General features: G+C 38.0%; 3 protein-coding genes across 5 annotated transcripts in view; 2 read left to right on the forward strand and 1 right to left on the reverse strand.

Annotated features, from left to right (window-relative positions):
* CPOX (coproporphyrinogen oxidase) overlaps positions 1-10,877 on the forward strand; it is a 60,932-nt gene extending 50,055 nt beyond the window's left edge. For both annotated transcript variants that reach the window (XR_010384711.1, XM_064496129.1), the window contains one exon: positions 9,490-10,877. The gene's annotated coding sequence lies outside the window, so the exon portion shown is untranslated. The remainder of the gene's footprint in view (positions 1-9,489) is intronic.
* Positions 599-3,958, reverse strand: GPR15 (G protein-coupled receptor 15). Its single transcript, XM_010978491.3, has one exon. The coding sequence runs from the start codon at positions 3,805-3,807 to the stop codon at positions 2,719-2,721; it is 1,089 nt and encodes a 362-aa protein (XP_010976793.2). The 5' UTR covers positions 3,808-3,958; the 3' UTR covers positions 599-2,718.
* Positions 10,878-10,977: 100 nt separating the features above from the next.
* Positions 10,978-18,055, forward strand: CLDND1 (claudin domain containing 1). Of its 2 annotated transcripts, XM_010978495.3 has the most exons (6): positions 10,978-11,099; positions 12,227-12,277; positions 12,502-12,811; positions 14,937-15,047; positions 16,374-16,511; positions 16,647-18,055. In XM_010978495.3, the coding sequence occupies exons 3-6, from the start codon at positions 12,520-12,522 to the stop codon at positions 16,865-16,867; spliced, it is 762 nt and encodes a 253-aa protein (XP_010976797.1). In that variant the 5' UTR covers positions 10,978-11,099; positions 12,227-12,277; positions 12,502-12,519; the 3' UTR covers positions 16,868-18,055. The 2 variants fall into 2 exon arrangements, with proteins under 2 accessions (XP_010976797.1, XP_010976795.1); XM_010978493.3 differs by lacking the exon at positions 12,227-12,277 and having other exon boundaries at positions 10,980-11,099.
* Positions 18,056-26,086: the final 8,031 nt, after the last annotated feature.

Consider the following 26,086-nt stretch of genomic DNA (forward strand, 5'->3'; position numbering starts at 1 on the left):
ATATTTAAAGTATTAAAAAGTACAGCAATATATTCTTTCTTTGATGTTATTTTAAACATGCCCAGCAGAAACTAGAGGGATGAAAAAGAAGTAAGAGGGATTCTTAGTATTTGTTAAATAAGAGCAATTAAGCGTCATTTGATAGTCATTGGAAATTTTTATATAACGTTCAATAATTAACGATAGAAACCAAATTGTTTTATATAACTTTTTACTCAATATTTAAAAAAAAACTTGTACTTAAATTTGTCAGTCTTACAATGTCCTTGAGAATTCTATAGCCATAGATATTACCAATGACATCTAGGTATGAAAGATTAACATAGCTTGTTTAATGTCCTAGCATTAAGGGTGAAGCTAAACCAAATAACCGAGATTTTCTCATTTCCTAACAGATATCTTAGTTAATTGACCAGGCTATTTTTTAAAGGTAGTATTTCTCAAAGGCAATGACTTCGTGATTAGTTATAGTGCTTTTATTGGTTTGTTTTTAAAAAGTGAATGTCTTCTTTCTGTATTTTGATTTTATTTACCCTTTGAAGATCTATTTAATTGTTTTGAATTCACTTTTGGAATTTTTCCAAGAAATTTTATTTTCAATGACTTCTACAGTCTTTTTTTCCTATATCTATGATAATATATTAAAAGGCTGTTAGAATATCAGTATTAAGTGAATATGTTAATAGAAATTAATACAGTATAGAAGAATACTTATATGAGGAAATCATATTTTTATTTAACAAAAATTTAAGACAAATGAACAAACTAACCAATTTATAAAACCAAAAACTTCTAAATAGACTGTAACATAAGATACCCAATATTTGAAATTTCTCCTAATATGAAAGATATATAGGATGAATTTGAATTACCTAGTGTCTGAAAAGATTCTCAGCTTTCTATGATTTTTTTTTTTTTTAGTTTAAGTATAGTCAGTTACAATGTGTCAATTTCTGGGGCACAGCACAATGTCCCAGTCATGCATATATACATATATTCATTTTCCTATTCTTTTTCATTAAAGATTATTATAAAATATTAAATAATTCCCTGTACTATAGAGGATAAATTTACTTTTTATCTATTTTTATATATGGTGGTTAACCTTTGCAAATATCAAACTGACAAATTTATCCCTTCCCACCTGCTTTCCAATGGAAGAGGAGAAAATACTTGCAAATGATGCAACTGACAAAGATTTCCAGAATATATAGACAGCTTATACAACTTAATAACAAAAAAACCTAAACAGCCCAATCCAAAAATGGACAGAAGACCTAAACAAGTAATTCTCCAATGAAGACATACAAATGGCCAATAGGCACATGAAAAAATGCTCAATATTGCTAATTTCCCTGATTTTTAAACTCAATATTTAGAAGTAAAGCAGTAATTCATCTGAGTCAACAGTGAGGGTAACAACATAACCCACTTTATCTTGAATCAGAAGAGGTTTACTATAGTAGGTTTGCTGCTGCAAAGCCCTTTGTGGTTGCTGCTAATTACATTTTTCACTTCAAATTCTTTAAAAGGGATATAAGTACAAAATGACTCAATAAATATTTATCAGGTGAGGGAATTCCGGAAGGTCTCTGGGCTTGGAAAAATGTATATAAGATACCAGTAACATCTTTATTATGGATTTTTCACTTCAGCTGAATACAAAGATTCCTGTCTTCCTATGTTATTGGATCACATCTTGAAATTACATACACCAAGCAAATGATGCTATAGAGAATGTGTAGCACTAATGTTTTAATTAAAATACAAAATGATCATCTGCACGAGGGTGTAGTTAAGCATTTGATGACTTCTAATTATAGTGGTAGTAATGTTTTTATTTGATAACTAGATAACTGGGTGATTAAAAACATGTAATTAAAGAAAAGTCATATCCTAATTTATAAAGGCAATGAAAACAAAGACCACAGCCAAACCCCATTGAAAAGTAGTTACTACACAATTATAATGAGATACATTTTTACCATACAAGTATATCTTATAAATCAAATCTTGTCTTATGCTTTCTCATTAAAATACTGAAGACTGAGTGGTAAAGTAAGTCCCGTATCATACACATAGTACAAAATGATTTAACCCCCATGAGTTTTTTGCCAGCCCAACATCATTGTGAGTGGTATAGGGTGAAGACAGTGTTGGAAGATGTTATAGAATCAGCATACAAAGTTCTAAAGATTAAGGCCAGAACTCCACTTCATTACTCAGGAGCAATGAATTGCTGAGCATAGGCATATTATATTTTTTACTACCTGTGTGATCACCACATTGCTCACCAGATGTAAGTGGGCAGAATCCTTTAAATGTTGTCCACTTTGAAGCCGAATGTGAAGGATGGTGTAGCTCAAGGTACTGTGGTTCCTGAGATAGGAAAAGGCCGCAGTGTAGGTTGACAACCATGAAGAAAGAACTGGTCCAAGCCAGAGCCTTTACCTCCGAGTTCAAGGACATACAAGAGTTGTATTTTGCCTGGTGAACTTGACTGAAAGGGGTCAAATAAGGCCACTCAGCTGAAAAAAAACCAGTGCATGGCCTATATATATCCACAGACATAGGGACTTTCTAGTCTTCCCTGTAAAGATTAACTCTTTCTTGTTTTTATGAAGCAATATGAATACTATGAGCAATACTCCTTTCTTTGTCGCTGACACAAATGCACTTTCCAATCCACCAAAGGAACTTGAAATGTAACTGTCCCTTTTAGAGGGACACAGACCTCTTCCTCCTTCTGGCAAAATCTTCTGCCTGAATGAAGTTGGAGAGAGCCTTGGTGAGGTCTGATGTCTCGGTGCTGCTCCCAAAGTCGTAGTTCTTCAGGCAAGGACACAAGCAGTGCACAATGGCCCGGCGGATGTAGCTGTCAAATATATAGTAAATGACAGGATTGACACAGCTGTTGGCAAATGCCAAGGGCCCAGTCACCTCCATGCCCTGCTGGAGAAAAGCTGAGGAAAAGGAGAGTTCTTGCTGCAACCCGGAGACAATGGCCAGGAGCTTGAAAGTATTAAAGGGTAGCCAGGAGCAGACAAAGGCTGCCACCACAATAAAGATGATCTTGATGGACTTCCTCAGCTTCTTGTTATGCTTTCCCGACTGCTGGTAATGAACACACAGCTTCTTTGTGATGCAACAGTAGCAGGTCACAATGCTCACCAGAGGGGCAAAGAATGTAAAAATCAAGGCCACCAGGGCCCAAGCCAGTTTAATTGAAGTGGCCCTCTTCTCTGCACAGTATGGCTTACCATCAATCAGGGTAAGCTCCCTGGACAGAAGAGTAGGTAACCCCAGGAGGCAGGAGATAAACCAGACGCTGGCACAGACTCCATATGCACAGTCTCTCCTTCTGAACTTCCTGGATGTGGCTGGACACACGATGGCCAGGTAGCGGTCCACACTCATGCAGGTGAGCAAGAAAACATTGCAGTGCATGTTGACTGAGATCATGTAGGAGCTGCCTTTGCACAGGAAAGAGCCTGTCCTCCACAGTCCTAAAGATGCTTCTTTATCCACCCAGAGAGGCAAAGTGACGAGGAAGATGAAGTCAGAGGCAGCCAGGTTGATGATAAAGATGTCGATGAGCCTTCGGCTGCCCCGTTTGAAATGCAGCGCGCTCATGAGGATGAGGTTCCCCAACGCTCCAATCAGGAACACAGCTGCGTAAAAGATAGGAAGGAAGACTGATGTATAAGTAACATGAGAATAGGTCTCCTTGATATCTGGATCTGGGCTTGTGGCATAGAAATAATCTGGATAAGCCAAGGTGGCTTCTGGGGCCATCACTGGGTCCATCAGGTGGCAAACCTGGTAAGTTTCCTTACCTAGGAAGGTTTTGTATAAATTTTAGAAATCTCAAGACAGCTTCTTTTATACGGTGCCTGCACCACCCCCTTCCTTAAAAGACCTTGGGACCATCATAAAAACAGAGATTAAAAAATGCAGTTTCTACCAATCCTCAGAAAGGGCCCACAAGGAACACCACCCTGATTGTTTTTGGGTGATTGTGGTTATGGTTTTCTTCATTTGCATTTGCCCAGGAAACTGAGGTGCTTTTTGACTTCTTTTTTTAAGATGTACAGTTTGTTTCTTTAAATCCAGAAATTAGGAAGTGAATTAATTTTTCTTTTCCTTACCTACTTTAAAGACATTGTTTTTCTGACATTAAGAGTCCTTCTGATCTAGCCTCCTGTTTCACCTGCAGGATATGGTTTACTTTTAGGATTTTCAGGTGGTGATATGGACGATACCCTTTATTTACATCATGGTGAAATGTGAAGAAAATAGTCTTTCATCACATAAAGAATTGAATTTTTCCCCAATCATACCAGTCCGCATCTACGGCAAACATAATGATTCCAGTTAGGGTATTAGGTACTCCCCATTTATTTGACTCTTTCAGTTCATGCATAATTGATCTTGTCTCATTCAATAAGTTGTTAAAAATTCCCGAAAGGCTGGAGCCATGTCTTGTGCCTTTATTATTATTTGAAAAATTTCCAGTACAATTAACACAGCATCTTGCACGTAATAGGTGCTTTGGAAACAATTTTTTGAGCTGATTAGGAAAACTCTCATTTTTGTGATCCAGTATAACTTAGCAAGGATGAATTCATTGGGGGTTAACTGCAGGCATTGTTGTTATTTATGGAGCTTACAGACACAGGTTTAAAAATCACAAACTGCTATTTTTTTGTGCTTATCTGTTATTATAATTCAACCAATGAAATTTAGTTTAGTTTAGTTTTGTTTTGTTAGCATTAACATCCTTGAGTAGGAGATTTTCTCCCTACTAATCCTCGAATAACTATCCTTTATCAGACTCTGGAATTCCTCTGACTTTCTCTTCTTTACACCTCACGTTGACAGAAGTGATTTTGTTAGCTTTCGAGCTATGACTTTTCCATAAGGGCCTCCACACATCCGTGAACTTCACTCTTGGAACTATTGACTTGGCAACAGACAGACTTTTATTAAGTGACATTACAATGGAGTTGCCAGTATAGGCACTAGAAAGGGAAGACTTTGGGTTCATCCAAAACACTTAAGAAACTGGCTAACATTGAAAGGATCCTATCATATTTTCCCCCTCGTCTGTTCCCATTTATTTAGGAAGACCATAGTAAAAGATGACAAATTCTGCAACTGACTCCTTTTATCCTTTTATTTCAATTCCTCCTGGCCAAGGTGGCTCAAGGCTCATGTACACTTTCCTGTCTTTCTCTTTCCTGCCATCCCATTTCATCACCAAAATTAGTTTCAGGCTGATACTACTATTGTATAGATGAAAGTATAATTGTTAAACATTTGAAGTCCTTTCTACTGAATTTTTATTTCTTCCGTAATTCATGTGTTAAAAAGAACGATACTGCCTGCTGTACTCCCTCCTTCTCCCTTCTTCCTGAGGTGCTCTGTCGTCACCTCAGTCTCAGGCATGTGAGTCTAGGTCAGGGAAGGATGAGGCTCTCCTGATCTGGGGCAGCCTCTGGAAGTTGCTTGGGAATTGACTTACGGGCCTGGGCCTGCCTTCTTTTGGGTCCTTAGCTGCTCTGTGTTGTTTCTGGAAGGAGTAGGGGAGGGCACATCCTTCACTAAATATAGGCTGCAGAGGAGATCAACTAATTAACTTTTTGACATTTCTGAAATAGAAATCATTCCCACTAGGGTAAGCCTTAAATATTTAATAGAATAATTCATTTTGTCAAATAGTTTGAAACAGGACAACATTTACTTGAAAAGGATTGCTAGAGTAAACATAGAATATTTAAATATTTAAATGCTGTATCTATATATGTGTGTATATTAAAGAAACAATTATATATATTTAAACTTTACTTTATTTGTAATTGTATTTTACTCATATTATTAGAATTTTGCATTCTGCAACTAGAAGTTCTCCTGTTTTTTTTGAAAGATAAGGTTGATTCTGGGCCTAAGATACTAAAAAAATTTTTAGATATGTCTCAAGAATTCCACATAAAAAGTACTATAAAATGGAAAAGAGTTCATGCTCATACTCTGGAGGAAAACATCTGGCTGTACATTTATTCTGAAGACCTTAAATTTTCTTTCAGCATTCCAAAGTTGTTGGCCTGCTAATGTAAACTGTCTCAAATGAATCTGACTTTCTCAGTAAACTCTGAAGCAGCTGTGGACAAAATTATTTGCTTTATCACATATAGTCACTTTAGACTATGGTAATTAGTGATCAAATGCTACAATATGAGAATACCCATCAATATCTTGGGACCTAATTTGGAAAATAAATTGTGCTAAAATAAAGGAACAAATAGCATAGCTCTGGTCTTTTAATAACTCAGAGTGCAAAGCTATTATAAGACAGAACCCACAATAAAAGCTGACTAGATAAAGTAGGGGAGGTAATAGTTCTAAATAAGCTTGGAGCAGCAATCATTTTTAACTTTGAATGCTCCTTGAAATAAACATGAGGAAGCTAACAGTAAAATGACCAACCACATACAGACTGAAACTCAAAAACAACACTGGATACAATAAGCATACGAAAAGGCAGTATGAACAGGGTGATGACCAAAAAAATAAAAAGAGTAAGCTGTAAATATCAGTAACTTAATTACAGCACATGTCACCTCTTCTGAATTGTCTTTCCAGAAAAAAACAAACAAAAAACCCAACAAAAAACCACTTAAATTTCTTCCTTCATCCCTGGCAGAGACAATTGCTTTCACTTTGTGTTCTCCAAGAACTTTTACAATACTGCTTATAAAGTACTTATTACCTCATTTCACCTGCTTAGTTGTTCTGGTGTCTGATCTCCTGACTGATCATGAGCAACTTGAAGGCAGAGACCATCTGTTATCTTTCCATGGGCCTCCAGCTTATTGTAGTTACCCAGCCGAAGTCTTTTTGCGTCTCATAAAGCCATTGTTTTGAACCTGGATGCCAAATCACTTTACCCACCTTAGAGTCACCTGCGGTGCCCATCAAACTGGAGCTTTCTGAACCTGGTCCCAGATCTACTGAATCAGAGTCCTTAGGAGTGGAGCCTAGTACTTTACATTTAACAAGTATTCAAAGTGATTTGTACACACACTAAAGTTTAGAATCACTGTTCTAATATATAATCCTAACTAACCTTATACATTATGCTTTGTTATTATTTTGGCTAATTTTTTTAAGTTTAAAAATCACCTCTAAATTTGAACTTCTTAGAAGTCTTCTGGACTAGCTTGCACAAAACTTTAGGAATTAATTTAGACATCTGAACCCTCCCTATTTTGCTTCCCAATTCCTGAGATATGTTCAGAATCGGCTCAGATGTTGACCATGGGGAGAGAGTAAGATTTTGTCCACCAATGCTTCTGTTCAGGTGAATCTAGCTGTCTAGTCACATAGCCATCGCTGCGACTTGCAGCCTCTGCTTCACGGGTAGACTGAAGGTTTTGTGTGAATATAGCCACCTCAACTGGCATTGCGATATATTACTTCTGTTTCTTCCCCATCAACCACTCTGGCCCTGTATTAGATAGGATTCATCAGATTAAGTAGCATATAGCACAACAGAAAGAAATCTCTGTTCACATATGCTCCACTGATATGCCCCAGAATTAATGGCAAAGATCGTGAAGCAAACTATTTGGTTTTCATAAATCTTATCAATCAGACAGAGTGATTATATGTTTGTTAGAAACACTCTCTTGTCCATTTCTTACTTGAGTATCATAAAATATATAACCATTTAAATAGTCCAGTTTAAGAAATCTGTTTACACTCTAAAGTTGATGGGTTTTTTTGTTCTGAGAGTTACTTGAAGAGTCTAGTGCAATATAATGTAATATATATTGCCAAATTATGTGGCATCTATTTGCCATTATCAGGGTCCTCCCCCACTTCATTATACTTACCTTGGTACCCCATACATACACAGCGGTGATGTTACTATTCTAGGCACATATACTTCAGGCTTTTTCATAATTGTTGATTTAATCAGGATTTAAGTTTGTATAGCAAAAATTGTGTTTCTTTATATTGGTGTCCCTGGTATCCTGCATAGTGTTTGGCATACAATAGGTGGTCAATAAATGTTTGTAGATTTGGAGTGAATTATGCTTGAATTTTGAGTCATTTCTAGTGAATAGGGAGTTTCCCAAACTTCTTGGACAGCTTCCACTTTCTATGATTACTGTTTACTGTTAAAATAGCAAAGGTCTGTGTTGCTGTATCTTTTCTAATCAGAATGCATACAGCCTTCCTCCTTTTCCTTTGTCCATCTGCATTTCCCACTCCACTATCTCTGCCTTCTTAAATATTGCCTAGGCTGGAGGTGTAGGCCACTTAACTCCCCAGTGAAATTTTAATGCTGTGCATCTATGAAAACCACATTTTGGAGCTACATTGTTCTTATCTCAGCAGAATTATAAATCATGAAATTTTAGAGCTTCAAGTGACATAATTGATAACCAATACAACCATTTTACTAATGAGGACACCCAGAAAGAGGTCATTTACCAAAGATTCACACTGATGATTTTAACATAAGTACAATTTAAATTTAAACTTCTCATCTACATATGGTCATTCTGTCCTACAGAAGCATGGTCTACTATAGTTTGCTGCTCTGTGTCGCATGAACTCTGTGCCGAATTACTAAAATGAAAGAGCCATTTTAGATGCACTTTTCTATTTGCCTTGTCCTTGATTAATTTTGCTGTTACTCTATAGTGAATTGGTACAAAGAAATTGGTGCCTTTTTTTGGAAGATAGTTGTTAATTGGAACCCAGAACTTGCATATATTTCTATTTTCTTCCATTCTGATTCCAAAATTCATAAGGAAAATAACCAGGATAAAATTATATGAGAAAAATACAACGTAGATGCATCTTGCTTAACATAATTTTTAATTCTGAAGAAAAGTACAATTAAAAATAATATTTAAACATATTAGGGAATTTGGTATTGAAGGGAATTCTTGCATAGTTGTTTTGTAAGCACATAATATAAAAAATTATAATATCTGCATGTCTAGATTTTTGGTTGTTGGGTTTATTTAAAGTGTAGTGTAATTATAACATCTTCTTGCAGAAACTAGGACCATCTTTAAACAAATTAAGCCAGAGGTCTAGTTCAACTTTGCTTTTAAATCTAAATTTCATAATCTGAACCTGTTGTGCTAAATCATCTTTAACATTTGTGAAAAATGTCAGGCCGGCTACTATTTCCCAAACAGCATAGTAAGAAATGGAAACAGAAATTGAAATCCATTAATTTATTAAGGATTTATTTTGCCTATCCACACAATGAAGAAACATTAATAGAAGATAGAAACACCCAAAATGTAGAGATAAATCAGATATGGTTGTGTGCTTGGTGGTACTGGGTGTGACGAGGTGGTTCAAATTCTCTGTGCTGAGTGGGCAGGATGGTTACAACCTCAAATACACAGACACTTCCAGGTCCATACTAAACTGCTGATTGAAGTGTGTCTTGTTTTTTTGTAGGCATTCTGCAGACTTGATGGATGAAAGCATCATCCTCCTTTGCCGGTCTCCTCAGAAATATCCACCTTCTGAATCCTGAAGACTTATGTATGAGCCCAACCCGGAAATCTCTTGAGCAGAGCTCAGCAAAGATGCCTGAAATCTGGTCCTGGCATGTCTTTCCAAGTCATTTGGCAGTTAGTCCAGAGGTTCAAAAACGTCCTGAAGTGATCAGGGACCCCTTTATAAATGGTTTATTTCCAGCCTACAGGGGAATTGAGAACTTTAAAAAAGCATTTATACCAACCCTATTCAAAGTTTATAGGTGTTGAACAAATGTTTGCAAATAATAATAATTTAATGATTGTCTACTATGCCCCAGACCCTGTGCTGGGTATTTTATATGTATTTTCTCATTTAATCCTCACAATAATCACATGGGATAGGTGCTACCGTCAACATCGTATTTTGGAGAAAAGAAAACTGAGACTTAAAAAGGTTAAGTAAATTGTCTAATGTCACAAAGCTAGTCAGCCCACTCAAATATTCAAGCTTGAAGTCAGTTTTTGCCTAGGCTCAGTTCCCTTCTCTGTGACTGAGGTGGTGTCTTTCTCTTCCTTTTCCAAACTTCTCTTTAACCTGGGTTTATTTACCATGAGACTTCACTGGAGAAAGAGTTCCATTTCACTGGAGATAGAGGTAGGGGATGTCTAATGAAGATCAATGGATGAAAACTTCCTGGTGAATAAATGCATTGAGAAGCCCTGACAGCTCTGAGGCTGTCCATGACCTTATCTGCTTAGGCAATGTTCTCCAAAATTCTCTTTTTCATACCACATAAACAACTTTTTATTCACGTTTTTTGACATATCAGGGACCCTCAGTATTAACTTAATATTCTTCTTTAACTAACTGTAATTTATTTTAAAAGTAAGCTTTACTATAATAAATAGATGACAAATATCACTTGCCATAAAGAGAAGGCAGCCACAAACATAAATTATATAAAACCCAAAGAACGTCACTACATTCTAGTTGGATACCGTCTGTCAGGCTACATCCTTCTTAGTCTAAACTTAAGCAATACAATCAGAAAGACTATCTGCTGCAATGGGAGTGAGGCTGTGGGAGAGAAAATAATGGGTTAATATTTTAAAAGTCTAATCTCTTTGCTCTTCGCAAGTAGGGTGGTGGTAGGAGAAGCACAGGACTGGAAAACCTGAGTTATAACAGGCACAATCAGTGACCAGCGGTAACCGTAAAGAGGTCGCCTTACTCGGTGGACCTTCGTCCCTTCCTTAGTAAAATGTAAGAAGCCATCAGCCCAGACCTCCCTTTTGCGCACCGGCTGTCCTTCGAGAGAGCCGAACTACATCTCCCACAATGCACCGCGCGTGGCGCCGGGAATGCCGTCCGCCGCCTCTCGCAGCTTTTCCTCTGTGGCTCCTACAACTCCCAGAAGCCCCCACGGCCCTGGGGCCAGGCCCGGCCCGGGGTGGAGGCGGAGGCGGAGGCGCGGGAGTTATGGAGGGGGCGGGCTCTGCAGGGAAGTGCGTCAGAGGAGGCGCGGGGAGAGTAGGGTGCAGTGGTTTGAGCTTGAGGGTGAAGCTGGCGGAGCAGGAGGATGGGCGGTGAGTGAGCGGGACCGGCGTTGCTGGGCTGGGGTCGCGTTAGCCGTTCAACGCTTCCAGCCGTTTGAAGAGGGGCTCCCTCCCCGGGCGCGGCCGGGGCTGTGCGGGTTTTGAGCGGGGGGCTGAGGCGGGGCTTTTCCTTCGGCCGGGTAGTCTGGGGAGGGGCCTGGTCTGGTACCTGGGGCCCCCGGCTGGGACCGCGCAGGGCTGCCCCGCCCCAGCCCCGGCTTTTCTCGACCTCCCCCGGCCCCGAGGTGCGCCCCGCGAGGTGACAGCGCCGGGCGTCCGGCCTGGGCAAACCGCCGCTCCCGGTGCCCCAGACCTTTTAAGGTCATTTGAGAGCACCAGGATGAAAAGGGATTAAAAAGAATAAAAATACAAACCCAACTTCTGGAGTTATCGTTAATTATTGTAATTGCCTTGATCTCTCCTGAGTCACTTGCCATTTTCCAAACTCAGCAACCCCAGTTTGCGAGCCTGTTTTCGTGCTCCTTTTGTAAGGTGTTTGGTGCGGTCATAGTATATACTTGCAGTGTTTGACTCAGCTTGATCTGCCTTGAGTCATTTTATTGCGGCCATTTACTACTGCCATTGAGCCTGTCCACGCCTTTAGAGTGTTCGTATTTTGCCCCTTTCAGAATTTTCTTTCCGGCTGGGAAGGGATCGTTTAGTCTGCAGATGAGGAGATTCAAAAGTGTAAGGAATGGAGAGAGTAGATAGGAGTGAAGACTTTGGCAGCGTAAAGGAGCTTGGCTTAGCTTTAATGGATTAGGGGCAGATTGGTATCTGGCATTATTCTATGTTATTATTCTCTTTGCTCTTCGTACGTCCGCAACAACCTTTCTCTCTGGGTTAACAAACATTTTCAACTGTCTTCTAAATAGCTCCTGACTCTTAACCTTGTTTTAGAAGGTTTCCCTATTCAGAGGAAAACTGGGAGGGGCCGATTTCCCCTGCTTCCTTTTCCTATGCCTTTTCCACACTCAGACCCAGAACACAATGCTTGGTAGCTTGTATAAAAATTCAATCTGTAATTAAAAATTTATGCAAGGTACATTGCTGACTCTGGGCATGTCTATTGTTTGTATCTGTAATGTGTATGTCCATTTCAGTGTTGTCTGTTTTAGTGTGCAGGTGATAGACTAGAGAACAAGACCTCTGTCTCCGTAGCATCCTGGGTATGTGAGCATTCAATAAGTACTTTCATGATAATGAGTTTTGTTTTGAACTTAAGCACATGCTTACTTCTTTTTTAAAAATATATGTTCATTAATGATTATACATTATTTTAAAGATCCATGGGATGGGGAATAGGATAAAGAGTGATTTTGAGATAATTGCTTTCAAAATCTGTATTTGTCCTTGAAGTCTAACTTTTCTTCTTTCTTCAACTTTTAAACAGAGCAGTCTGAATGCCAGAATGGATAACCGTTTTGCTACAGCATTTGTAATTGCTTGTGTGCTTAGCCTCATTTCTACCATCTACATGGCAGCCTCAATTGGCACAGACTTCTGGTATGAATATCGAAGTCCAGTTCAAGAAAATTCCAGTGATTTGAACAAAAGCATCTGGACCGACTTTGCTAGTGATGAGGCAGATGAGAAGACTTACAATGATGCACTTTTCCGATATAATGGCACGGTGGGATTGTGGAGACGGTGTATCACTATACCCCAGAACACATACTGGTATAGCCCACCGGAAAGGACAGGTATTTCTCTTAACTTTGTCTCTTTTACCTACTCAATAATAGAGAAAGTAATGTGATGATGGCCCAAATAAATCTTACGTGTCTCTTCTTTCCCTACCACCTTCTCTCCCCACTTTCCGTGAATTGCCATAATACTCGCTAGTATCAGTTGGATAAGTAACTGTCCTTGGGAAAACCATTGCACTTATTTACAAATCTTTGTTCTTATTTACCCACTTATCTTTTTCTTAATCTCAGATATGTCATGAGGAAGTAATTGGAAAAGAACTTTGGCAGATTTTAAATACTTGGTAACAGGTAAAAGGAGTGGTATCCAAAATGAAGTTAACACATGAATTGGTAGTCTTTTTATGTTTGGCTGTGTTTTAGTAAATATTATCATTTGCCCTCTAATCTTAGAGGATATAATTTGACCAACTCTGTATTTAAATTGCTTATTTGAAACTGTTTTACAACAATCTTGATAGGAGTTTATAGGTTAAAAATGTGCATTACTGAAGTAAAAAAAAAATCTAAAAAATTGTCTCTCAGGTTTATTCTGTAAGCTTAACTGTAAGCTTCCCTAACAGTTAAAATTTTTGATTTCCAGTTATTAAGATGGAAGCTTTAGAGCTCTTTGTAAGAAACAACTTGATAATTTATTTCCATTTACAACTACTTCTGTTGGCCTCTTGGTGGGAAGCACTGTATTCAAATCATAGCACAACAGGCTTGAGTTGCCATACATCAGAAGGATGGTAGTTGTGATTTCATACGGAAAAAAGAAAGTATTTTGGAAAGAGGTGAAAGTTGGTTAAAATTTATTAAAATGTTTAATGCTATTTATGAGAGCATAGGAGCAATTGGTATTTGAATTGTAGCAATCACTCGTTTAGTCAACAAACATTTTTTACATGCCTTCGTGATCCAGGTTCTAGGAGTCTGGAGTACATTAGGGAAAAAAAACCAAAATCCCTGCTTCTGTGGAGCTAACATTCTAATAAAGACTAACGGGCAATAAACAGAATAAATAATTATAACAGTGTAAACAGAATAAATAATTATATAGTAGAAGATGACATGTGCTTTGAAAAATACAAGAAGATAAAGGGGACTTGGAAATATGTAGGAAAGGGGATGTTAGTAGGTGTGAATTACACGATTTGTTAGTATAGGCAGGATAGGCTTCAACAAGAAGACACCACTTGAGTAAAAGACTTGATACAGGTGAAGGAGTTGGCCATGCAGGTAATTGTGGCGGCAGGGAGAATCATGTAGGTTGGAAGGGATGACTCCTGCAAAGTCCTCGTGGTGGAAGCATGCCTGAAATATTCCAGAACCAGCAAGGAAGGCAGTGGGCTGAGAAGGGAAGGAGATGAGAGAGTTGGATATGCTGCCAGAGACATATTCACAGAGTGGGAGTTGGACAGATCATGTAGGATTCTCTAGGCATGACAAGGAATTTGGTTTTCACTCTGAATGTGGTGGAGCCATGGGGGGGCCTTTGAGCAGAAGTAAGATAATTAGGCCACCCAGGTGGATGTGTTGAAAACAGGTAGTTGGTAAAAGTGGAAGCCAGGAGATAGTCAGGAGGCTACTGTGTCAATTCAGGTGGTGGTTGTGAGTGGTGATTGTGACTCAGACCAGGGCGGTAGTACTCAGCAGTGCTTGAATTCTAGATATATTTTGAAGGTAGAGCCTCTAGGATTTCCTAGTGGAAGGCATATGGGCAAGAAGGACTCTAAAGTTTCTGGGCTGAGGAACTAGAAGGATGGAAGTGTCATTACCTGAGATGGGGAACATGGCTGAGGGAGTCCGTTTCGGGGAGATCATCAAAGTTTCTGTTTATTTCAGTCTTTGGCCCCTCCTTTTTCTTCCTAGTCTTCTTACATATCTAGTCTCATTTATTTTACTACTCATAATGTTTTTCTTCCTTCTTGTGTCCATGTCTTAAGCCTACTGCTGAGGTCCACTGGTCCATTGGGCATTAGTGAATCCTGTGTATCACGTGGGGCCATAGAGGTTGCTGTCTCCCTGAGAACATTTTTCCATACCACTTTCTATTTCAGAGGGCAATTAGTGAAAGAGATTTTTGTTAAATGTTTATAATTAAAACAACAAGCAATCATTGTTATTCTTGTTCCAGAGTCATTTGATATGGTCACAAAATGTATGAGTTTCACGCTAAATGAGCAGTTCATGGAGAAATTTGTTGATCCTGGAAACCACAATAGTGGGATTGATCTGCTTCGGACCTGTGAGTACTTTGAACTCAGCAGGACTATTTGGAGGAAAAAAGAAAATAACTGCATTTGCCTTTTGTTAAACTCTGTTTTTGGAACAAGATGAGTTAGTTCAGTGTGTCAACTTGAAATAAGGTCTCTAGCATTATCCCAATAAACTCTGTTCTGTTGATAACATATTTTAGACATTAGATACATAACAAATCACAAATACGAAGTTGAGCAGCTAATACATTGGATGACAGAATCCAGACACTCTATAAGATGTTATTAATGGGCCCATTTAAGGGGGAAATTTAATAGAGATAAGTAATAAATTTCTGTATTTGAGTTAAACACTTAATTTATCTGAGTTCAGATAGGGATATGTGAAAACAGTTGACTGCAAGCTTTATGAGTCACCTAAGTGTTAGGAGCATTCTATTCCTTGATGGTCAGGCTGCCTAGGAAATACTGTCTTCAGATATGAACCTAGTTTCTAGGCTGTGGGGAGTTACAGGAGCTTGCCCACAAGAATGACCATGTCATGAAAGGTAACATTGATTAAGTGGCAGGTATTCAACTTTGCATTATGAATACATAGAAAGAATTTTATTACTAACAGAGTTTGAAGGGAAGTTAGAGAAAAGACTTTTATCTGGTTTCAGAAAGTAAAACTAGCACTAAAAGGTAAAAGTTGGTTTAGAGTTGATACTACTACACTCCTCTAATTAAAATAATCTGAAAATGTAATGGGATGCTTTGTAAAGTCATCAGCTTTTTTCCCATGTTGTTGAGGGAATTTATAATAATTAAAACTATGACTTACTGAGTGTCTGGTGCATACTAGATCCTCTGCTTTATGCTTTATGTATATTCTTTTGACAGGTCTTTTATAATCACTATTCATTTACTTGTTATTCCTACCTTGAGATCCTGTAAGGACTTAGACTTGTTTGTATGTAGAACCAGAATGCTCTGCTTCAAATCTGGTTCTACCACTTACTGTGTTACCTTGTACAAGTTATTTATACCTCTTGTTTCAGTTTCCACATTTATAAAATGGAGATAATAGTACTAGTACCTACTTCATGGGGATGTTGGGAGGATTAATACACAAAGCATGTGTAGAACACTGCCTGATACATAGTAGGTCCTCAGTAGCAGTTAACTGTTAGTGTCCTTTTACTTTTACCAGGACAAAGTTGGCATAGTTTTGAACAGTATGCTTTAGGAAAAAACCTAATTGCTAAAGTACTCCTCACTTTTTGAGAAAAGCTCTAATTAGAATATGAAAGAAATTGCCATTGTGGAAAAGCTGAAATCATGATAACATTTCTTTTTTCTCTGTCTTTTAAAAGATCTTTGGCGTTGCCAGTTTCTTTTACCTTTTGTTAGTCTAGGTTTGATGTGCTTTGGGGCTTTGATTGGACTTTGTGCTTGTATCTGCCGAAGCTTGTATCCCACCATTGCCACAGGCATTCTCCATCTCCTTGCAGGTGGGTCTTGTCATCATACTTTTATCTTCTTCCTGCCTCCTTAGGGATCACATATTACTGCCCTGTCATGTTGCCTGGAAAGCTCTTACCATGCTCTTATCTTGCTATGTTTTGTTTTCTAAATTTTCCTCCAAGGTCTGTGTACACTGGGCTCAGTGAGTTGTTACGTTGCTGGAATCGAACTACTCCACCAGAAGCTAGAGCTGCCTGAGAATGTGTCCGGCGAATTTGGATGGTCCTTCTGCCTGGCTTGCGTCTCAGCTCCCTTACAGTTCATGGCTTCTGCTCTCTTCATCTGGGCTGCTCATACCAACCGGAAAGAGTACACCTTAATGAAGGCATATCGTGTGGCCTGAGTGGGAAGCTGCCTGCTTTAGCATTGCCATTTTTATGATTTTTGATATTAATGTTTTCCCCTTATCTGCCCCTAATTGTTTTTAATTTAACTTTTTTTTTTTGTGGGTATACCATTTTATCCTGAAAATCCGTTTTATTTATTCATACAGATGGTTGTTCCTTAATACCACTGAAATTTATATGGGAACCTGAGGGATTCCATCTTTCAGGCAAACTAATCTAGGTTCAAAATCCAGACAGAAAAAAATGAATAGACACTTGGCACAGATTTGGGAAAGAAAATTGGTAGTGGAAGAGTGACCCAAAGTGAGTTCTGCTGATGTCTGTTGACTTTTCAGTAAAGTAACTGTATCTGTTCAACTGGAAACTCTTAAGATTCTTTGAGACCCCTATAAATTGTCAAAACTTATATTCATTTTGCTACTGTGGATAGCCAGTCAACCAGAGGTATTGGTGTATTTTCAAGGACTTAGACTATCTGAAATAGGGAAATTACCTAAGATCTTTTTCCCTAAATATTGGCATATAGCTTCATCTGAGGTGAAATATGGCAGTTGTTTATCTACACTGTGTCTGTTTACAATAAAGGAAGTGTTTACATGGAATTTTAACTTTGTAATTGCAAGAATTCCAATTCAGCCAGACACTTTTTTTTTTTTTTAACTCTCCTTAATATGTCAATAGGATTTTCAGTATCACCAACCATTTTGGATTTTTGTTCCTTCCCTCTTCACACACCAGGCTTATTAAAAGAGTGCTTTGTTTTTAACATTACATTAGGGTCACAGAGTAAAATTCTCCAACTGCTATCTATTTATTTCAGCTAAGTACCATAAAGAAAGTTCAACCATAATGACCCTGTGGAGCTAGGAAAACTACCACAAGACCTAAAGCTTTGGCTGGTCACCGACTTCCAAGTATGGTCTTTATTTCTTGTGGTGAAATGATGTGCCTTTCCTTGCCTAATCCCTTCCTGGTGTGTATCAACATTATTTAATGTCTTCTAATTCAGTCATTTTTTTTATAAATATGTCTATAAACATTGAACTTAAAAAATCTTATTTATTTATTCCATTACTGTAGTACTTGACAGATTTTAAAAAAAAAATGTAACTTAGTAATTTCTTACAATATCCTAAATCTGTCTTTTTTAAAAAATAAAATAAAAAATGAGAAGAGACTCAGAATTGTGTATAGTGTCTGAGTTGATTAAATCTCAGTACCCTAGGATAAGGATAGTACAGGATTCTGAATGAGGATTTCTGTGATTTTCTGTGGAAAATTCATTGTTGATCTACAGGCCTACCTTTATGTCCAGTGTTTTGATCTGTGTTTTACCTTCCAGAAAATGTGGGATCTCCTTGCCCCCATTAGAAAATAAGAGACTATCTCTTACGTTTCAGAGTTTTAAAACATGTTTTGAAAGTAGTTTTGTGATCATTCTGTATCATACTTAGTGTGCCTATTTTTTCATAAAGTCATTTAATGACTGTGGGTGATTATGTTCTATATTAAAGAAATGATCGAGTCAGTTTCTGACTTACAACAAAGCCATTTTTACTCTGTAGCCAATTATTGCCTGTGAAATGGCTGGTTACTCAGTTTCCTACCTCTTCCTAGTTCTTAAAGTTTTATTGCCTCTCAGCACTTTCTGTGGAAGGTAGAGAAGCTAAGTGATCAAGCACAGCATACTTTTGGGAATGGGATTTTTAAGTGATTGACCAACATGACATTTTTGGATTCAGAAGTTATTTATTTTAAACAATGTCCCTGCCTCTTGTTACCCCAAAGTTATCTGTGACTGTCCCTGTGACACCCGTCTGATGTGCACTGAGGAAGCCCAGTCAGAATCCAACTTCTGAGCCTCACCAGTAGCATCCTTAAATATGAAGAGCTAGCACCATAAACCCTGGTGCTGAATATGTGTTGTAGTTTAAGCGTATTTCAGAGTAGCTGAAGTCATTCTCTCCTGCAAAGACTTCTCTTTGGAATGACATAGGGCTACATTATACCATTTGTTGTTTTATATTACAGTTATCAGCTGTCTAATGATTCTAATCAGGTAGAACCATATGAAATTACTGCTATCTGATCATTTTTGATTAAACTAATACATAAAACCAGTGGCAATAACATCCTGTTAATCTCTTTACACTAAGTTTTTGAAAGCAACCTCCAAAGTAAAAAAATAATTTTCAGATTTTTCACAACATGAATTTTATGACAACTTAAGAAATGTGTTTTAAGATCTTAATTTTATGGTTCCTAATCTCATTACATGATGTGAGTAAATATTTTCTACATCCTTTTCAGCAAAAACTCATTTCAGAATTTCTTAGAGATAGCCATCAACACAGTAAAAGTTGATATAACAAAAAAGGCAGAATTTATTTGTTCAATTAGTTTTGTGTGCCTACTATCTAGGTCATGATACACTAGGGTCTCAAGAATTTAGTAATTTCATAGTAACATGTTAAAAGTTCTGCCTGGTCTAAATATTCACGTGTGTATGGGATGGCGGGGAGGACAGAGTTGACAAGTCATAGGTGAACTGATTTAGTGACTCTGGTGAGAAGGAGGTGACCATACAACAGATCAATTTAGGTTTAATTGTTTTTCCATTTCAGAGACATCACCAAATTATAGCCTGGTACTGTAAAAACATAACATAGATTCAGTCATCTTCAATTGACGATAAAACAGTGTGAGGACATTTTAAAATGCAACCCTCATGCAAGCTTTTCACCAGAGATGAAAACAACCTGTTGAATTAACCTGATTTTGCCAGTTGCAACACTTCGAAAAGTTTCCCAGCAGCTAAAGGAGTAGGTAATGGATACAGTTCTAAAAAATGCAAATTGTTATTTTGTAAGCTCCATGCAGCTCTGTCCTGACACAAATGGGTGAAATTGCTTGTCCTCCTTTCTGCTCATAAGAGAATAATGATTCATACCTTGAAAAGAGAGGAATAAAACAAGGAAACACATCTATGTATAGGAATTCTTTTTCTTTCGCTCATCAGGTGTTCCAACACACTATTGTAATGAGATATGTTTTTCCCTTGGATCAAATTATGTGCCAGTGTCCTGTAAGTTCATTATGTGAAAATTCTAAATTGCAAAAAGAGTAAATTAGAAGAGTTACTTGCTCTCTAGAAGTTCCCATCATTTAAATCCTCTTCAGTGCTAAAATTTCTATTAGCAAAATTAATAGATTATTTGACATATTAAAGTTTACAAACTTGTATAAAGCAAGATCCAACTTATATTACTTTCTACTTTTGCAAAGTTTTAAAAAATGAGATAAGGAGAGAGGTAATTCTCTTTCTGTTTTGTCTTCACCTTTTAAAATATTTGACTTAGTGGTAATGCATCCCCTTTCATCTTCTGACTCAGGATGTGAACTTCTCACCTTTCCTATAGCCTTTCAGCCCCTCCCAGTCTTCTAGCCTCTTATTGTTTTTCTCTGCTCAGCTTGTATTGTCACTGGTATGTTGACAAGCAGCTTCAAGTCATGCTCTCCCATGGCACCTTCCTTCACAGTCCTTAGCCTTATCATCACAGCAAAACTGTGCCATCCAGTTTTCTTAGTCTCAGGCTCAAGATATCAAGGAGGGCTGCTCAAACTAATAAGCTGATTCTGTTTAAAAAATTGCTTTGACTTTGGCTTCTTGATAGTTAACCACCTCTGACTGTTGATTTATTACTTTGCCACACACATAGTTTTTAAATGTCTGTAAAAGTTAGTATTCTTCCTCCTCAACTTCCATGGAAGGTGTTTATGTTCTTTTTAAGGAAGGCCTATTGGAATGAACTCTTCCAGTTTCTCCAACACTTACATTCTTCTCACTACAAAAGAAAAAATGTATTAACTGGTCAGAGAGATTGCTGGGAGCATGGCCCCCACAAAAAAAACAACAAAGTGTACAGTGGTTAAGTATTCAGTCAGGAGACAGAATACTAGTTTTGTAATCCTGGGTCTGTCACTTCGCCCTTCCAAGTCCCACTTTTCCCATCTGTGAGATGCTATGAGCATCACACCTGCCTCACAGAGCTGTCATGAGGATTGTGTAAATTGCTCAGCATGAAGTAACCACTCAAAAATGCTTATGACTGGCTGCATTAAGAGTGGATGAGGTTACCTACCATGACCTGGCCAGCCCACGGGGTGGTTCTCAGCCTAGGCTGCACATTGGAGTTGTCTGGAGAACTTTAGAAAATGCTAGAGATTCTGATTTAGTTGGTCTGGGGTGTGGCCAGGTCACTATGATTTTTTTTAAACCTTTCCAAGTGATTCCAGTGGGTAGCTATGTTTGAAAACTATATTTTGAAAGCAACATTCGAAAGCAAGAAATAGAATTCTTTCTCTTCTCAGCAGATTGTTAGAAAGACAGTGGGCTCAGCCTTTGTCAGTTGTGATGCCACATGTACGATTTAACTCAATCACTTAGGCTTTTTGATTTTTTGCACGTTTCATATGAAGTGCTTGTACTAGAAAATGTTTAAAGTTTTTTGTTATTATGTTACCTTGGTTAGAAGAACTCCTATGTGTTTTTCCAATCAAAGCTTAATATTTTCTTTAGCAAAATTTTTCCTGACCATCTGTCCTGGGTTAGTTCTCCCTTATATGTTTACAGAACGCTGAAGTGCCTGAATGTGGGAGGCAGTAAAGTCCAAGTGTGAGAGTGATTCTATTTGTCATTGCTTCATTTAAACTGCATGGATCTGTTCTTCCCATACCTCAATAAAATCTAAGGTAGGTTTTGGGGTTACTTAACAATTAATGAAGTAGTTCTTTTTGACAGCGATATGAAAAACTTCAGTCCAGTCTGATAATCACACTCCAGACCAGTTAGTGAAATATTAAAACTAAAACATTATTCAAAGTTAAAACTCCTTTCTCTCTTAGCTTAGTCTTGCCTCTGGCAGCTTCTCTCTGTCCTCACTTAGTCCTACATGGACAGTGACTCCTCTATGGTCAAACCTGAGGAAGAGACGAACAAGTACAGTGTTCTGTGGCTGCCCCAGCTGTCCTCTGACCTTGGGGCTATAGCAGTCCCACGCACATTGCTGCACTTTCTCTTTTAAGGGACACTGCAGGGAGTTTCTCAGAGACCCTCCCTCTGCAGACCTCAGATTGCAATTCTTTTAACACATGAAATCAAGATCTCTCCTCCAGCTGTCTGCTTACCACTCGCCACCGCCCCCATCCCCGGATGCCTGGGTTCCTGGCAGGCTTGTTCCCCTCTGTTGGGGTCAGAGTGCTCTCAGGTGGTCCAGGTTCTGTGTTACCAGGACCCCAGGTCAGCTCCTTCTGTGGGGAAGACATTAGTCCCTGAGACACAAGAACGGCTAATGGGTACCTGGATGGAGGGAATGCAGGTCTCTCCCAATTTGACCTGGGGTCTTGTGGTTTCACTGCTTCAGCCCTCTCTAGCCAGCTAGCCAAGCTCTTACAGCTTTAGATTTTTCAAGGGTGAGTCAGATATTCTTCCCTAGGTTTCTCAGACTCCAAGAGCACATGTCTAGCTCTGGGGTAAAGCCCTTCTGAAGTGACTAAGAGATGTCATCTCCTTGGTGCTCATTGCTTGCCTCTACAAGAATGCTTGTCAAGATAAATTTCAGCCTTATATCTTTTCTTGTGACAATGTAAAATTGTCACCTGAGCGTTCTTGGGGGATGCGTTCTTAAGGGAGTCACACTCCTAGCTCAGCTGACGTAACACCGAGAAGATAACTTGTTTCAGGGCTCTCCTCCCTCCTCTGCAGCCTGGTGTCCTCAGGCTACCCCTGGCCTTCCCGGAACCATGTTTGGGGCATAATTTGGCATTGGTGTGTGAGAGTCATGGCTTTCTAGATTTGTACCTCATTTCTCTGGGCTGTTTCCTGCTGGTAAAGTAGCATTTGAATTGACTGATGCTACTGAGATAATGAGTCACACTGTCCTGTAAATTATTTCCATTTTGACACCTGGACTTTCAAGATTTTAATCCTAATTTTTTGCATCTAATTCTTCTCTCTTCCTTCATGCCGTTCTTTGTTTCTTAATATGTTTTTTGAGCACCCTAGCTGGTGTCAGACATTGCAGTAGGCCCTGGGGATGCAGCCTGCACCCCTACTTTCATGAAAGTCATGTGGAACATAGGCTGTCACTAAAAACACAACGCAAATTGTTTTCTTTAATATTGAAGTGTAGCACTTCCTTTTTAAATCCATGAACAATACCCCTAGTCATTCAATCATGCTCTTACTTGCTCATTTGGCAGAAAAGATAAAATCTATTCACCATGTTTGTCTCAACATTCTAATGGTGGAATATGTCGTTGCTATGGAGATGAAGAAATATTTTGACTAGGAGAATAGTTAGGAGCCCCTCAAATTACATTTCTTTGCCTACTCATAGAGCTAGTCTCTATATAACTGTCTTCCAGGATGAATAAACCACTTTTCCCTGTCCTGTTGTCCCTAACTGTGACAACCTCAAGCAACTCTTTTAGTCGATGTTCCAGATTTATTGCTAACATGCTAAATGTATTTCTGCCTCCCCTCCTTTGTAGATGACATATCAGTGAGCTTAGGTACCTGTTCTTAGATGCCCTAACCTGCCCATCAGAATGTCCCAGGGTGTGTTTCCTCTCATTTTCCCTCTCTGGTTTTATGAAGAACGAGTTCCACACAGATACATACCTCTGCATGAAACTATTTTTTTTAATTCCCAGTAATTTTTTTCTCTTAATAGAAAGTTTTGAATCTCTATCTCAATTTTTCTTTATTTCATATATGTTCTTTTAGCCTTATCTTCTAAAGGGAGTATCAAAGAAAATATATCTATAAGTCATATCAGTATGCAATGACATATTTCTCCAAAATTAGCACACTAATTCGGTAATACACTCTCACATTAGCAATTCACGTCCCCCCTTTTTTTTTATAAAAGGGAATTTACTTTCTTGTTAATACCTTAAACAAGACTAACTAGTTTTTGTTCTTTCTGTTCCCTGGGATTGATATTGATTCATCAACAAATACAAAATACAAAATTATAATAAAAAGAGATGAAAATGATTTAAACTAAGTGTAATAGTAAGTTTGTATTTAATACAAGGATAACATATGTTTCCTTAAAATGAATTATGTTTATTATTGTTTCTATCAAGTTCATACCTAAACTCCTGCCCAATAAAACCATTTAAAAAAAAAGAATTTAGATCTCAACAGTTGTCTATCTACTGTATAAGATTTTCCTTTTAAAAACTGAAGTAACGTATTTAGCTTATTTATTGTGGGTTATTTTTGCCTTTTTTATAACCCCCTATATATATGTCTATAAATTAATTAATTAATTAATTAATTAATTAATTATCTTTTCTGGGCCTTTTTCCTCTTTTCTCTGTTTTAGCTATAAAAGATGACCTGCTCTGAACATTGAGGTGCAAGTGTCTTTTCTAATTAGAGCTTTCATCTTTTCCAGGTATATGCCCGTACGTGGGATTGCTGGATCATATGGTAACTATTATTTTTTAAGGACTAAATAACTCATCTGTCCATCAACAGAGGAATGGATAAAGAAGTTGTAGTTTATATATACAATGGAATATTTCTCAGCCATAAAAGAGAATGATAATGCCATTTGCAGCAATGTGGATGAACCTAGAGATAATCATACTAAGTGAAGTAAGTCATACAGAGAAAGACAAATATCATATTATGTCACTTATTTATAGGATCTAAAATAGGATACAAATGAACTCATTTATAAAACAGCAACAGATTCACAGACATAGAAAACAATCTTATGGTTCCCAAAGAGGGAGGGAGGAAGGGATAAATTAGGAGTTTGGGATTAGCAGATACACATTACTGTATATAAAATAGATAAACAACAAAGATGTACTGTATAGCACAGGGAACTATATTCAATATCTTATAATAACCTATAATGGAAAAGAATCTGGAAAATAACAGATACATATATATATATATAACTGAATCACTCTGCTGTACACTTGAAACTGAATCAGCTATACTTCAATAAAAAATTTTTTTAAAGTGCCCTGAAACAGTGAGAAATTGTTCAAATCAGTATATTTTATAGTTTATAATAGTAAATTGTTAAATGTTTTTGTGTAAGTATTGAAATAATGAAGTATAATGAGAGGCAGTATTTTGTAACTCAAGTTACACATTCAAATGTTCAGAGAGGCCAGGTAGGTGGCATATAAAGAAACTAATTGTTGCCAGATCTCCCAGTTTTTCAAAAGAAGTTAAAATTTGCTTTTATAAAGAATCTCCTGATTTTTAAATCTAGGACATTAATTTTTAAAAAGCACTATGTTCTGCACTGCATGGGCTAGACTATTCTGTGCAATCCTCTGGATAATTTTTAGTGATTTCTTGTGTGATAACTGAGGATGTGGCTTTTGTAGTTAGCCTGGGGTTCAGAACACAAATACTGCTGTGGGGCACTGAGCAAGTGACTCAGCCATACTGGGCTTCCCTTTGTTACCTGTCACATGGGGATAATAAGTGTACCGATCTCATAGTAGTTTGGCTTATTGGGGGCCTGGGAGTTAGGGGACTTCCGAGGAGTTCACTGCTTTGCTTTTTGTTTCACAACAGCCATCTTACATTTATCCAGGGAAAAACAAGTTTTACGAAGAGTAAGTGAGTTAAGCCGTCTTTAACATTCTCCCTTCAAACCCAGCCCTTGATGTACCCTCAGTCCTGCCCTAACATCTTTCTCAATTCTTCCTAAACTCTTATAAATTGTGTAAGATGTGCTGGCCATCACAACTCAGTATATCTCATTCCACATGCTCGTCTTATAGTGTGATGTTGATTCTTCTCATCAAGGGGTCTATGTTCCCTCTCCTTAAATGTGAGTAAAATGTAGTGACTGCCTCAAAGGTTGAAGTAAGGCAGAAGTGCATTTATGTGACTTCTAAAACTGGGCCTTCAAAGTGTCATGCACTTCTTGGTACATTCTTGGAACCCAGTAGCCATGCTGTAAGGAAACCCAGGTATTTGTTTCCTGGGACTGCCATAGCAAAGTACTTCAGAAGGGTAGCTTAAAACAACAGAAATGTATCATCTCACAGATCTGGAGGCTAGAAGTTTGAAATCAAGGTGTTGGCAGAGCAACACTCCCTCTGAAACCTGTACAAAAGAATCATTCTTTGCCTCTTCCCGTCTCCTGGTTTTCTAGCACTCCTTGATGTTC

The sequence above is a fragment of the Camelus dromedarius genome, chromosome 2 (genome assembly GCF_036321535.1).
Source record: "Camelus dromedarius isolate mCamDro1 chromosome 2, mCamDro1.pat, whole genome shotgun sequence".
Lineage (NCBI taxonomy): Eukaryota > Metazoa > Chordata > Mammalia > Artiodactyla > Camelidae > Camelus > Camelus dromedarius.

Excerpts from the sequence above, each read along its gene's own strand:
- CLDND1 (XM_010978495.3), top strand. The coding sequence starts at position 12,520 with ATGGATAACCGTTTTGCTACAGCATTTGTAATTGCTTGTGTGCTTAGC. Across the intron at positions 15,048-16,373 it reads GATTGATCTGCTTCGGACCT|ATCTTTGGCGTTGCCAGTTT; the intron begins GTGAGTACTTTG and ends GTCTTTTAAAAG. Across the intron at positions 16,512-16,646 it reads CATTCTCCATCTCCTTGCAG|GTCTGTGTACACTGGGCTCA; the intron begins GTGGGTCTTGTC and ends TTTTCCTCCAAG.
- GPR15 (XM_010978491.3), bottom strand. The coding sequence starts at position 3,807 with ATGGACCCAGTGATGGCCCCAGAAGCCACCTTGGCTTATCCAGATTAT.